We start from the raw sequence: 12,327 nt of genomic DNA on the forward strand, positions 1-12,327 counted from the left end.
ACTAGCCACAGGCGAGGACGACTGCAAGGGAAACAATCTCAGCGCCGAGCCCTGCTCCAGCCGCCCGGCAGCTCTGTATCCAGAATGCACCGCGGACCCTCGCCTGCTCTTTTTTAGTTCTGCTTCCGGGTCGAGTCTTCCTCTTTCCTGTGCCTGTAAGCGAGAGGAGCAGGGCGGCGGTAGCCTCCGATCTCAATCTGAGTCCATCCTCCCTGAAAGGCACCGTGTATCTTCGCCAAAATGACCGAGCAGATGACTGTAAGGGGGACCCTGAAGGGTCATAATGGTTGGGTCACCCAGATTGCCACTACCCCGCAGTTTCCCGATATGATTCTGTCTGCTTCCAGAGGTAACCCGGCCGCCGCCATCATTGCCTTGGCTATTCCGGTGGTCTACGTGGTAGAGTGATTTACAGCATAAAACGTGTTATAATGCGTGAGCATGAGAGTAGATTTAGGAAAGTGCTTAAATTATTTTCACGTGCCGTTTAGTAAATACAAGATCGTTTTTTTAAAGCAATGCAACATTAAAACGTGACGCCTGGACCCGAGAGAAGGTACGAGTGTCAGAGGGGGCAGACACGTGTGTTTCAGAAAGTCGTGAGGCACAGGCTGGGATCTTTTGTTTCTGCTGATGAAGGACAGAGTTGTGCAAGCGGTTCACTTCGCGCTTGTAGGCCGGCTGCGCTGTAGGGCAGCATCTCGCAGATCTTGGCGTTGGACCGAAAGGCCGCCGTGGCGCCGGGCGCGTTTCCCGGTCTGGTCAGTGGCGCTGAGGCGCTTTTTGTCCGGCTCGACGTGTGAAGTGCGTCAGACGAGTGGTCGGTAGCGGAGCTGATGGCCGTGTAGTTCTCGGTAGACAGTAACGTGCTTCCTTAGCGAGATGATCGCTGGGCTGTTGATGTTCTGCTGGGCCGGGAGGAAAAAGAAGTTGGGAGGCGCAATTTAAGCTTGGATCTGATTTGACCCGGGATATGCGTTGCTTAGAGTTGGGTTCGGTGCTTAGAAATAACACTTTCTGTTAAGGCACTGGTGTTCATTTTGAAGAGATGTTAGTTCAGCGTGTGGACAACACTCAGTGCAGTTTGTACACTGCTGGGCATCCGTTCCACATGTCCTGCTTCTGCAGAGGCACATGATGGGAGGTGAAGCTTGAGCAGTAGTCAGTAGTAGATGAGGGATGAAAAGGTTATTTTAAACCAGTGCAGTGCCCAGTGGGCAACAGGGCCTTCTCTCTTCCCTCCCCTGAGTACCTGTTTGATTGTGCTTGGGCCTCCAGACAAGTCCATCATCATGTGGAAGCTCACCCGCGATGAGACCAACTACGGCATCCCCCAGAGAGCCCTGCGCGGCCACTCGCACTTCGTCAGCGACGTGGTCATCTCCTCCGACGGCCAGTTCGCTCTGTCGGGATCCTGGGACGGCACCCTGCGACTCTGGGACCTGACAACGTGAGTGAGCGCGGACGCAGAGAGGGCCAGGCTGGTGGGGCGGCTCTTTCACGCCCTTCCCTGCAATTATCTCCACACGCTCAATGACTGGCTGTGTTTGTCCCCATTAAGCCAGTGGTCCCTAGTCCTAGTGACCCACACACCTGTGGGTTTCCATCCTATCCCACCTTCATTAGATAATTCATTCCTTACACTTATATAGCGCTTTTCCTGGCAGACACTCCAGTCAAAGTGCTTTACAGATAATGGAGAATCCCATGGCTGCCACCAATGTGTACCTGAATGATGCAGCGCCAGTACTCTTGCTACACACCAGCTCTCAGTGGGGAGGAGAGCAGAGTGAAGCCAGTTCATAGATGGGGAGTTTTAGGAGGACATGAATTGTAAAGGCTAAGGGGGAATGTGGCCAGGACACTAGATAATTTAAGCCTTAATTGACCTAAGAAGTTGCTTTGTTTGAATATTTGCATTTTGTTTTTCCGTCATGAGTCTGGGGCTTTATTTCACTTGTGAAATAATAACGGTTAAAGCTCCAACACGTTGAAGACCTGGGAATAAACGGTTCAAATTAATCTTATTATAAAGTCAACAAAGGGTTTGATTGTGTCACTGGCTGGAATGGAAACCAGCATATATTGCACATCGGCTGTAAACAGGAAAACCGTCTGTAAACGGAGAATTTGCGTGTGTCTGCAGAGGCACGACTACCCGTCGCTTCGTGGGGCACACCAAGGACGTCCTGAGTGTGGCCTTCTCCGCCGACAACCGGCAGATCGTGTCCGGGTCGCGCGACAAGACCATCAAGCTGTGGAACACCCTGGGAGTCTGCAAGTACACCATCCAGGTCAGGAGGCTTGACGTGACCCGCTGGAGAGCTCTCGCTCGGCCAGCATGTGCGCTCGCCTTCGCCACCTGCCCCGTCACTGTGTGCAGGGAGGCGAAAGCGCAGGGAGTTTCCACACGTGTCCCAGTGATTACACATCTCACGGTCCTATCGTCCGAGCCTTGTGGCTGTGACGACAAGTCCTGCAATTATGACGGGACGTTGTGGAAATCGGAAACGGGCTTCAGGCTTTAGCGTTTCTCAACTCGAAAGCTGCTCTGCATTGTTTTGTGGGGACTGTTCCTATAAAATGGCGAGGCCTTGATGTTTGTTAGCCTTAACGCAGTGGAATTCACAGTCGTGAAGGAGAAGTTCAAGTGGGTAGCTGTGTCCGCATGCGTAGGCTGCAGAAGAACAAGTAAAGGTTTATTCCAGGCTGAAAAAGAAAAGGGACTTGACGTTTCGACTGTGGCGCCTTCTGCAGGTCAGAGGGCTCCACGGCGGAAGTGTTGTCCATTTTCTTTTCAGCCTGGGATAAAGCTTGACTTGCTCCAATGAAGGCGGAGGGCAGCAGAAGAGCAGTGGCGGGTATTGAGGTTGACTGACCCCTTGCATTTTGATGCTCTGTGTTGTAGGATGAAAGCCACACTGAATGGGTCTCCTGCGTGCGCTTCTCCCCCAACAGCAGTAACCCCATCATCGTCTCCTGTGGCTGGGACAAGATGGTCAAGGTACTCGTCGACCAGCTGGAAACAGCCTTCTAGACTAGGACCCTACATCTGATCCGGGGAAACTGCAGGCTATTGGAGTGATTGCAGTCTATAGGCGACACGTCTACCGTGTTGGATGGCTAATGGCTCTTCAAGGGAACTTGTCCCAAACTCCCATAGTCCTCTATGCAAAATGTGCCTCTTAAATATAGTTTCCACTTGCACATTTTTGATTTTGAGAAGTGGGTCCCCTATTAATCGTCTCAGGATTCCAACTTGGTCACTGTACAAAGTTCCTGTGGGCACAGGAGAGAACCTGCACTGATTCCAGAGCGGCAGTGTCGCCTTTCTGCAATAATTAACCTTTAGAAAGGTGTTCCTTTTGGAATTTTAACAGTCTTGGATTCAATTATATAGTTTTGCCCATTACTGCAGTTTGTCTTTCATTTTCTGCCGTCTTGTTCAGGGTGTGCACATTTCTATTATGCTTGTTCAAGACATGGGGAATACCTTTAGTCAGAAACTGGTCATTTAAATGACTATTACGGCACATTTATTTTTTTGGGGGCTCAATAGGCTTTGTTTCCATGTACATCCCAATGATTACACAGTTCATGGTCCTATCGTCTGAACTCTGAGGTTGTGACGACAAGTCCTGCAATTATGATGGGATGTGCCTATGGAACATCAGCAGTCTTGGTCAAGTGTTCAGCTCATTGCGGACTGGAAACAGCAGAAATACCTGTGAGTGGAATCCTGAGTGTTTAAAAAATGTATTTCTAGGTTTGGAACCTGGCTAACTGCAAGCTGAAGACCAACCACATCGGACACACGGGCTACCTGAATACCGTCACTGTCTCTCCAGATGGTTCTCTGTGCGCCTCTGGGGGAAAGGTAACTGAAATCCCTGCAGCTGGCAGAGGGGGTGGGAGTGAAAATCTGTCCATGCTCTAGTTTCTGGAACTGGACAACCCTGAAGTCAACCCTGCAGACTGCAAGTACATGTCACAGTCTGGTGGTGTTAATGCAGTGGTTTCGTGATGCTGTTCTTGTGAAAATGTATTGCTTCAGCTCCTCTTAGGCTGTGAAAGCAGTGTGATTTGCTCTTGTAAACCATGCTGTGCTTCATTTAACTGATGTGACCCGAAGAACTTGGTGCACAAGTGTTTTCTGTAAGGCAAGTGCAGGGTGTTTGTAAGAGTGGCAGGGGAAAGATTGTTCCTACATGAAAATCTGTTTTGTCTTCATGCTGTGATGGAAACATTCACTGCCATCTGTTTCATTTGGTGATGATAAAGAGGCTGTTTCTGAGCACGTTTCTGAGTTTGGGTACATTCCCTTCATTTGACTGCATTCTGTTTTTTTTTATGCAACCACTTGGAAGAGTTAATCAGATGGTTTAAAATAGAACACCAAGAAGCATGCATCCTTTATTGATTTTTGTTTTTAGATTTAGTAAGTTAAACTTGAGCCCCTCAGGCTGGTTGATGAGAGAGCTGAGCAGATCCAGCCTGCGCTGTCCGCCTGTCCTAACCTTTCCTCTCGCACCCGGGCGCTGCAGGACGGGCAGGCGATGCTGTGGGACCTGAACGAGGGCAAGCACCTGTACACCCTGGACGGCGGAGACACCATCAACGCTCTATGCTTCAGTCCCAACAGATACTGGCTGTGCGCCGCCACTGGCCCCAGCATCAAGATCTGGGTAAGGCTTGAGCACGCACTGGGGTGGGGAAGAGCCTCGGATATCGGTGGCCTTTCTTTGGGCTGATCACTGCAATCATCCTGGAAGGTTTCTGTATTCATGCTGCACACAGTACCAGTGTTCTTGTTTAACCAGGGTTTAGAGCTGTGTGTTAATGTCTCGAAGCCTAAGAGCTTTCATTTGTCTTTTCTCGTCAGTGTGGGATAAAGTTGATCTCTGTTGTTGTAAGTGGGATTTGCTTGGTAAATGTCCTGGTAGGGGAGGAAAAAAAAGTCTGTTTTCAAAGCTTGTGCGGAAATCCAGTGAATTGAACAAAAGCTTTAGTGAAGTGATTTCTGTCCGCTGCCATGTTGCACAGCAGGCCAAACACAGAGAACAGAAGCTGTGATGAGACTTGTAAATGCCATCTGCAGTTCCTTGATGATAAAGAGGCTGTTTCTGAGCAGAGTTCTTTGTGTTTGGGGTCTGCAAAAATGGGTCTCAGGCAAAGGACCTGCAATGTTTGGCTCCCTCAACTGTACTTTCTGCGATTATTCCAAATATCAAGCATGTTAAAAGCTAATGGGAATTTAGTTGGCAGAGACATATGTTCAATTGGTTACTTATTTGTACCCATTTATTGGGATAGACTTTGGATTGTTGCAGCTTTACCTGAAATAAGTGGCTGTCTGATGATGAAACGAATCATCCCAGTCATTTTTCAAATTTCTTTACATTTCACGGACAGATAAAAGAAAATGAAAAGCCTGTCAGGATTGTGTGTGTGGGGAAAGACACGGGTTGTAATCCTTTAAATTGAACCCATCTCTCTTTGAATAAGTGTACTTGAATAATGCATCTTGGAAATAAAATTGGAGGCCGTGAGGACTGTGGATCACTCTGTTGAAAAGGTGGACCCATGCCTTTGTATTCTGTGCACTTTGGGTGGATGTGTCCTGGGGACCTGACCTACATGACTGTATTCCTTTTCCAGGACCTGGAAGGCAAGATCATTGTGGACGAGCTTAGGCAGGAGGTGATCAGCACCAGCAGCAAGGCTGAGCCCCCACAGTGCACCTCCCTGGCCTGGTCTGCTGATGGACAGGTACTGTGCTCTTGTGCTTTTCACAGCTCACCACAGGCAGAGACAGGAGTGCTCTTGTGCTGTTCCAGCATACACTCATTCATAAATGATGCAGAGAAGGAATATACTCTGTCCTAGGCTAGCGTTTCCCAACATTACCTTTACGTTTCAACACCTTTACAAATACACTTTTTTTTTTAGTGTTTCAATTCCAGATTTAGGCATCGGGGCGGTTGAGGAGATTGAGGTTCGTTGTGAGATTCAAACGCGGCCTCGTTGCACGCGGAGATTTCAGACTCAGTCCTTCACCTCCGCACTCTCGCCTGAATTGGGACTGGTTTGTCACAGCGCCAGATTTTCTCATCGAAATTTAATTTCAAAATGTTTTTAGTTAAAAGGTATACCTGTTGCATCGCACACATTAAAAGGAGAGTTTCTGAACTGGCGATGTTGAGAGAGCTGCTTAAAGGGAATAGGAGGTGCTTACTCACCAGATCACCCCCCTGTGATTTTCACCATTCACGGTAGTGCTCTGAACTGCATTGCTGACAAGTCCTGCAAATCTGAGGGGGCTGAGAGTGTAAACAGTGCTGGGAAAATATGAGGCACGGCTGTCTGTACTGCTCTCTTTTCACTGACGCTCTGCAGCCTGCTGTTGCAGATCTGGCCGCGCCACCTTAACCTGTGGCATACATTTCATATTGGTGCAGAATTAAAAGTACAACATGGATGTCCAAGATATTTAAAGGGTTTTCTTTCTGTCTTTGCAGACTCTCTTTGCTGGCTACACTGACAACCTGATCAGAGTGTGGCAGGTCACCATCGGAACCCGATAAATGTTTTCTAAGAAAATGGAGAGAACTGCAAAGAACTGTCATCCTTTAATAAAATCTGTTGACATTTTGGGGGATTGCTTTATTTTTTTCTGAACCCTTTGTATCTTGCAACACAAGGCATTTGATCCATTCATATCCTAGGGCACCCAAGTTATTTTTTCAACTGGCAAATGTTGTCCTCTGAAGTTAGTGAGAAGTGAAAATAGGTTAAAAGGGTATACATCTTATATTTTTGTACAGGAAAAAATGTACTTGAAACAGGATTAATCTGACCTTGATGTTAACTTCTGATGTAACAAACAGAAAATGTCTATCTTCATGGGAATTGAGATCTAATTTCATGGTTTGGATGCTTTAAAAACCTTTTTTGTTTTCTGCTCCTGTTTTACCCCTCGCAAGAAAACATTTTTTGAATTTTCTCTGACACAGAATGTTTTTGACGGGTCACAGCTCGACTAATGAATACCTCAAGATTGTGTAGCCTGCTGTGTGTTCCTCATTGAAACTAGATGCTTTCAAGGGATGGACAGTCCTTTTCTAGTTTATTTCTTTAAAGGCAGAAGCAGCTGTTCTAAACATGTAATACAATTTGTGGTTCTGACCCGCTTTGTGACGATGGTCCCAGTTGAAATCGGTTTCAACCTCCCCACCATTCAGATGACAAATCTGGCGCATTGCTTGCAGTTGGTCTTCACTGGAGAAGCAAGAAGCCTTGGTCACGCAGCAAACTGAGTACCAGTGCCCCAGTGTGATGAGCAAGGACACTGGATATGGAGCTGTAGGTACTGACTGCCTGGCTGGGTTGGAGCCATGTTTGTAAGAGCAGGGGTGTTAAAGATGGGCTCCCACCCAAAGCTTTTTCAATGGGAAAAGCATGGCGTCTTCTCTCCCTGACCTGCTCTGTAGACAGGCTGCTAGAAGATGCCTGATGCCATGTGTTGTTCCTATAGGTGTGGAAAGAGTTTAAAATAGACAGCTGCTACCTGCCAATGTGGCACCAGGTACAGTAGATGGAAAACACCTTGGAGTTATTCGAGAAGTTGCACATGGGCAGGGGTGTGTTCCTCTGTAATAGACTGGAGTCCTGTTAAGGGGTATTTACACTCCTCGGTTGTTGGAAGCCTTACTAAGAATACAAGAAGCTTTCTGATTTTTTAGGTTTAAAGGGGGGCGGGTGTTTCTAAAGTAGTCATTATCAAGCAGGAAACATCGGAGTGTCCTACTGGCAAAGGGTATAAAATCTACATGCCAAGCAATGCTCTCGGAATGCTAACAGCGAGCGTTATTAATAAGCGGTTGTGGAAAGTTGAACATTTCTTGTCCTCGGAGTCGGCATTCGTTTAAAATTGAGGCCCCGACGGCTCTTTTTAGGATAGGGTTTCCCATCCGGAATAGTTTCCAAACTCTTGGAATGAACATTACTGTACATACGTGCTCACTAAGCATTACGGAAGTGGCTACTGGGCAGAAGCCACTGTAACACAAGGAACAGGGTTTTCCGGATTCTGCAAACGTGTAAAACAAAAGAGAAATGGAAATGCACTCGGGTTTGTGTGGCAAGCAAGGAAACAGAAGGCAGCACACCACCAAGACCACCACAGGCCAGAAACAAAAGCGTCAGCTGGTACCTCGGTCTCAGGCACTGTTCGGGACTGCGGAGAAAGGAGTAGCAAGCTAACATTATGGGCCGTTGACGTCGTGGTATCAGGCTGGGACTTTCCATCTTCAAACGAGTTTCTCTTGATGGTTTAAAACCCCTTTTTACAGCTGTGAACTTAATAAATGCCTAGCTCATTATAAACTTTGCTGAGCTCTTACCTTTGGATAAATACTGTAGAAAGACACCCAATAAATGATAGAATTGAGTTCGTAAGAGAAAAAAAAAACACTCGAACATCATCTGCTTTGCATAGCCCGTCCAGCACGGCCAGCTAGTGCTTCGATGGAGGTAGTTTGGCCCGAAGCTGTTGCCGTAGATTGCTGTATCCCAGCAACCGAAGTCGACTCCAAGGTAACTCACAGCGAAATTAGCTTTCACGCAGCAATCTCGGAAAGGGAGCTTCAAAACGTTGATGGCATTTAACAGATTAATTAAAAGACAGGTGTTGTAGAGGTGTGTAACCATTTTTAGGTTGTATTCATACAAGGATTTAGCTCACTGGTAAGTGGTTAAACTTTCTAAGCTTCACCTTGCAGGGATTATTTTGAGTGTTTAAATTGTAGTGGTAGTAGCAACGCGAGAAGTTAAGTGTATTATAGAGAAAGAAATGTGCAAAGTAAATTACTAGCAATGCGTGAATTAACAGATGAAAGCGATCAACTCCTACAGGAGTTAGGACGGCGGAGCTCAACTGCGACTCCGACTAGATACACATTAGTTTGTTCCGATGTCTAACCCCCGCCCCACATCTTCAAGACCTGGTAGACAGGCTAAATTGCAGATCATGGTCATTTCAAACATGCAGCTTCCTTGAGGACTGCTGGCGCTTTCTGTGCCATTAAACACATACGCAACTGTTATTTTTTTTAAGTAGAATGATGTTTCCACAAAACATCCCCGATCTGATATGTTGCTGCTTGCGCCTCGTTAGAGTACCTTGTGGCCATGGAGGACATGCCTGCTCCGCGGATATACGTCGAAAGGACGTTGGCTTTAATCAAACCCGATGCCGCCGACCGAGCGGATGAAATCGAAAACATCATGCTGAAGTCCGGCTTTGCCATTTTACAGGTCGGTGTCTCCTCTCAAGAGTCCACCTTTTCTGCGTACAAATACATTAAAAAGACATCTCCTCCAAATTGCTAGGGTGGACCGTTGTTGAATTATTGATGAGTTAACGTTTCGCAAATTTTAAGCAAGGTGTAATGTTGGAAATGCATAGCAAAATGAGCAGTAGAGTCTATATTTACGATTACTGCTACTGAGCAGAATACACAATCCTTTAGTGCTGCTAATATTGTTTCAGCTTGAGGAACTTTATTCACTTACAGTTCTGAAAGTATTATAGAAGCATCTGAACGTAAACATTTTGGGAGACAAATTACGGTCCTAGTTTATCTTAACCCAATCAAGCCTAAACAGCACGTTCAAAGTATTATAATTACAATACAGTAGGTTAAAGGAGGTTTTCCTATGATTTTACACATGTAAATATATCCAGTCTCCCTACTTAAGAGACCATTGCGTTTAGAAACCTGCTTTTCTTTTTTAGGAATATAATGGGTGACTGGAATATGCATAATGTATATGTTGAAGATACAAATGACTGAAAAGGATTACATCACTGATGGAGCTGTGTGCTCCTAGCATGGGAACTGTTTTTACTTTTGCAGAAAAGGAAGGTCCACCTGAGCCCAGAGCAGTGCAGTGACTTCTATGCAGAGCAATATGGCAAACTGTTTTTCCCCAGTCTAACTGCCTTCATGAGCTCTGGGCCCATCACCGCCATGGTGCTAGCCAGGGACCAGGCCATTGCTCATCTGAAGCAGCTGATGGGACCGGCGAACAGTACCAAAGCCAAAGAGACCCACCCAGAGAGGTAAGGCGGGGCTCCGCGGAAATCTTTCGGAAACGGGACAGTGGAGTTTGGGGACCTCACACAGCTGTCCTGTGGTATTGTTGTGCTCTTGCTTGCAAAATGATCATCGCTCGTGTGTGTGTGTGTGTGTCTCTTGTACATTTTCCAGTTTAAGGGCCATCTACGGAACATCCGACTTGAGGAACGCAGTGCACGGAAGTGAGAGCTTTTCCGCAGCGGAGAGAGAAATACAGTTCATGTTCCCTGGGTGTAAGTGTCTCGTTTGAAGTTCATCTCCCAACGATTCAACTCATAAAAGCATCATGTGTACCCTTGTGTTTAAGGAAAGCCAAATGCACGTTATTCACAAAATAAAATTTTCACTGTGACTTACATTTTGATACCAATTATATTACCCAAAGTACCAAATGCCTGAACGTGAGTTATATAGTTATACAGTTCTTATTGACAAAATTGTCAAAAAATAATATCTACTGGATTACTGTGTACAAAATAAGGGTAATCAAATGTCAGGCTGGTCTGTTCATTATTTCTAACAAAACTATCCATACTGTTTTATCTTATTTCTAGCTATTATTGAGCCTATTCCATTGGGAAATGCAGCTAAGGATTACCTAAGCAGATTTGTAAACCCCACACTGCTTTCGGGACTGACAGAACTCTGTAAGAGAAAGCCAGCAGATCCCTTTGTAAGTTGAAATATTGCGCAGTATTGCTTACGTCTTGCAGGGACTAGAAATGATTTGTTTGGACCTGTAATTATGCAGTTGCATAATTTCCCAGTGAATTGAGAATTTATCTCATGCTGCATTTTTTTTTACCAACAAACAGCATTCACATTTGCAATTTAGCAAATCACAGAAAATGTAATGAAACTAAAAGCCAAAAGCAAAAGACATTTCTGCAAAAGGGAGTCATAGACAATTCTGTAAAATAATGTGTTCTACAAAGTGCTTTTAAACTATGGTCTTAAAGAAGCAAAAAAGAAATTAAAAAAAGACTAGACGAAATCCAATAAAACTATGTGGAATCTAAATTTCAATTGCAGTGTACAAACCTTGAAGTTTTGTTTGATTAGTGGATGGGTCAACGTTCTAATTAATCCGAGCCCCGCTCTGCTGTCATGACTAATACCACATTATTCAAATACATGCACACTTAATTGTAGGATTGTCATTAAGGTAGTGCTTCTGATTATATTAGTTCTTGTCTTATTTGTTGTATTTATATTTTCAAAGACCTGGCTTGCTGATTGGCTTATAGAAAATAATCCCAATACGCCTAAAGTTCAAGATGGAGTGATGACTGAAGAGGTAAAGGAGGAGTTATTCACCACCGACCACAAGACCAGCAAGTAAAGATAGATAGCAGTCAGTACAATGCAGTAACACTTTTTTTCCTTGTCGCTAAGCTAGGGACAATAAATGATTTTTCAAAAAAGTATTGCTTGCCAAATATTTGTCAGTAGATTTCTGTTTTGTACATTTGGTATTGAATTAATGTGAACTAGAAACTGACAGTTTCTATTGTTGCTAATATTTTCAGTGTAAAACAGTTGTGTGTAGTTATTAAAATGCCTTTTATATTAGAAACAATTGTTTCTGTTTTTTTAAGCAGGGATCTTTAAAATAATTTACATTCATTATTCAGATAAACGCCTGCCGTCTCTGAACTTCAAAAATGGCAGAAAAGCATACGGCCTTTGATTACAAAGGTCTGGAGGAATGGGTGAAAGTTGTAGTGTTTATGGAAGATGAGTCTGGACTTTTAGCACTGCAGCTGATTGTGATTAGGGGGTCAGAAAATGGATGCATTTGGCAAAAGCTTTAGGGACTGATCTTGTAAGAATTTAAATTCTAATAGTAACTCAATCACCCCTCTAACGGGGCCCAACGACTGCTTTCTGGGAGGAGTAAGTTACACCCATGATAACAAGGGTGTGTCTCCATGTGCAGAAATTGTGTGTATTAAAAATAAAAACAAACTGTTAATGGGATAATCAAGAGACTTATTTCCCTTAATTGGCCTTTTTTATCCAGATCTGAGAGAATCTTTACAGGGTGCTCAAGAGCATTCCAGTTTAGAATATTTTCTTTATTTGGAATTAAGCCTTTAAAGAGGAACACTTTGTGATTTGAGGGGGCATGAGATTTAAATCTGAATATGTCCTTCTTAAGTATGCTGTTTGTCCTGTACTGAGAGAT

General features: G+C 44.9%; 2 protein-coding genes across 4 annotated transcripts; both read left to right on the forward strand.

The window, feature by feature from the left end:
* The first annotated feature begins 130 nt into the window (after positions 1-130).
* rack1 (receptor for activated C kinase 1) lies at positions 131-6,651 on the forward strand. Its single transcript, XM_088604268.1, has 8 exons — positions 131-349; positions 1,279-1,450; positions 2,147-2,294; positions 2,909-3,004; positions 3,767-3,877; positions 4,545-4,685; positions 5,659-5,769; positions 6,519-6,651. Exons 1-8 carry the CDS (start codon positions 241-243, stop codon positions 6,582-6,584), a joined length of 954 nt encoding a protein of 317 aa, XP_088460394.1. The 5' UTR covers positions 131-240; the 3' UTR covers positions 6,585-6,651.
* A 1,441-nt stretch (positions 6,652-8,092) lies between these two features.
* nme5 (NME/NM23 family member 5) lies at positions 8,093-11,718 on the forward strand. 3 transcript variants are annotated; one of them, XM_088604271.1, is made up of 6 exons: positions 8,093-8,595; positions 9,176-9,315; positions 9,918-10,123; positions 10,272-10,372; positions 10,694-10,812; positions 11,362-11,718. In XM_088604271.1, exons 2-6 carry the CDS (start codon positions 9,190-9,192, stop codon positions 11,479-11,481), a joined length of 672 nt encoding a protein of 223 aa, XP_088460397.1. In that variant the 5' UTR covers positions 8,093-8,595; positions 9,176-9,189; the 3' UTR covers positions 11,482-11,718. The 3 variants fall into 3 exon arrangements, with proteins under 3 accessions (XP_088460397.1, XP_088460398.1, XP_088460396.1); XM_088604272.1 differs by having other exon boundaries at positions 8,576-8,697; XM_088604270.1 differs by lacking the exon at positions 8,093-8,595 and adding an exon at positions 8,602-8,745.
* Positions 11,719-12,327: the final 609 nt, after the last annotated feature.

This window comes from Lepisosteus platostomus, chromosome 13 (genome assembly GCF_059453375.1).
Source record: "Lepisosteus platostomus isolate fLepPlt1 chromosome 13, fLepPlt1.hap1, whole genome shotgun sequence".
Lineage (NCBI taxonomy): Eukaryota > Metazoa > Chordata > Actinopteri > Semionotiformes > Lepisosteidae > Lepisosteus > Lepisosteus platostomus.

What these genes read in the sequence shown, in the direction of transcription:
- nme5 (XM_088604271.1), top strand. Translation starts at nt 9,190, where the DNA reads ATGGAGGACATGCCTGCTCCGCGGATATACGTCGAAAGGACGTTGGCT. An exon ending in CCGGCTTTGCCATTTTACAG is followed by an intron (nt 9,316 to 9,917) that starts GTCGGTGTCTCC and finishes TTACTTTTGCAG; the next exon opens with AAAAGGAAGGTCCACCTGAG. An exon ending in GAAAGCCAGCAGATCCCTTT is followed by an intron (nt 10,813 to 11,361) that starts GTAAGTTGAAAT and finishes ATATTTTCAAAG; the next exon opens with ACCTGGCTTGCTGATTGGCT.
- rack1 (XM_088604268.1), top strand. Translation starts at nt 241, where the DNA reads ATGACCGAGCAGATGACTGTAAGGGGGACCCTGAAGGGTCATAATGGT. An exon ending in GATTCTGTCTGCTTCCAGAG is followed by an intron (nt 350 to 1,278) that starts GTAACCCGGCCG and finishes TTGGGCCTCCAG; the next exon opens with ACAAGTCCATCATCATGTGG. An exon ending in TCTGCAAGTACACCATCCAG is followed by an intron (nt 2,295 to 2,908) that starts GTCAGGAGGCTT and finishes TCTGTGTTGTAG; the next exon opens with GATGAAAGCCACACTGAATG.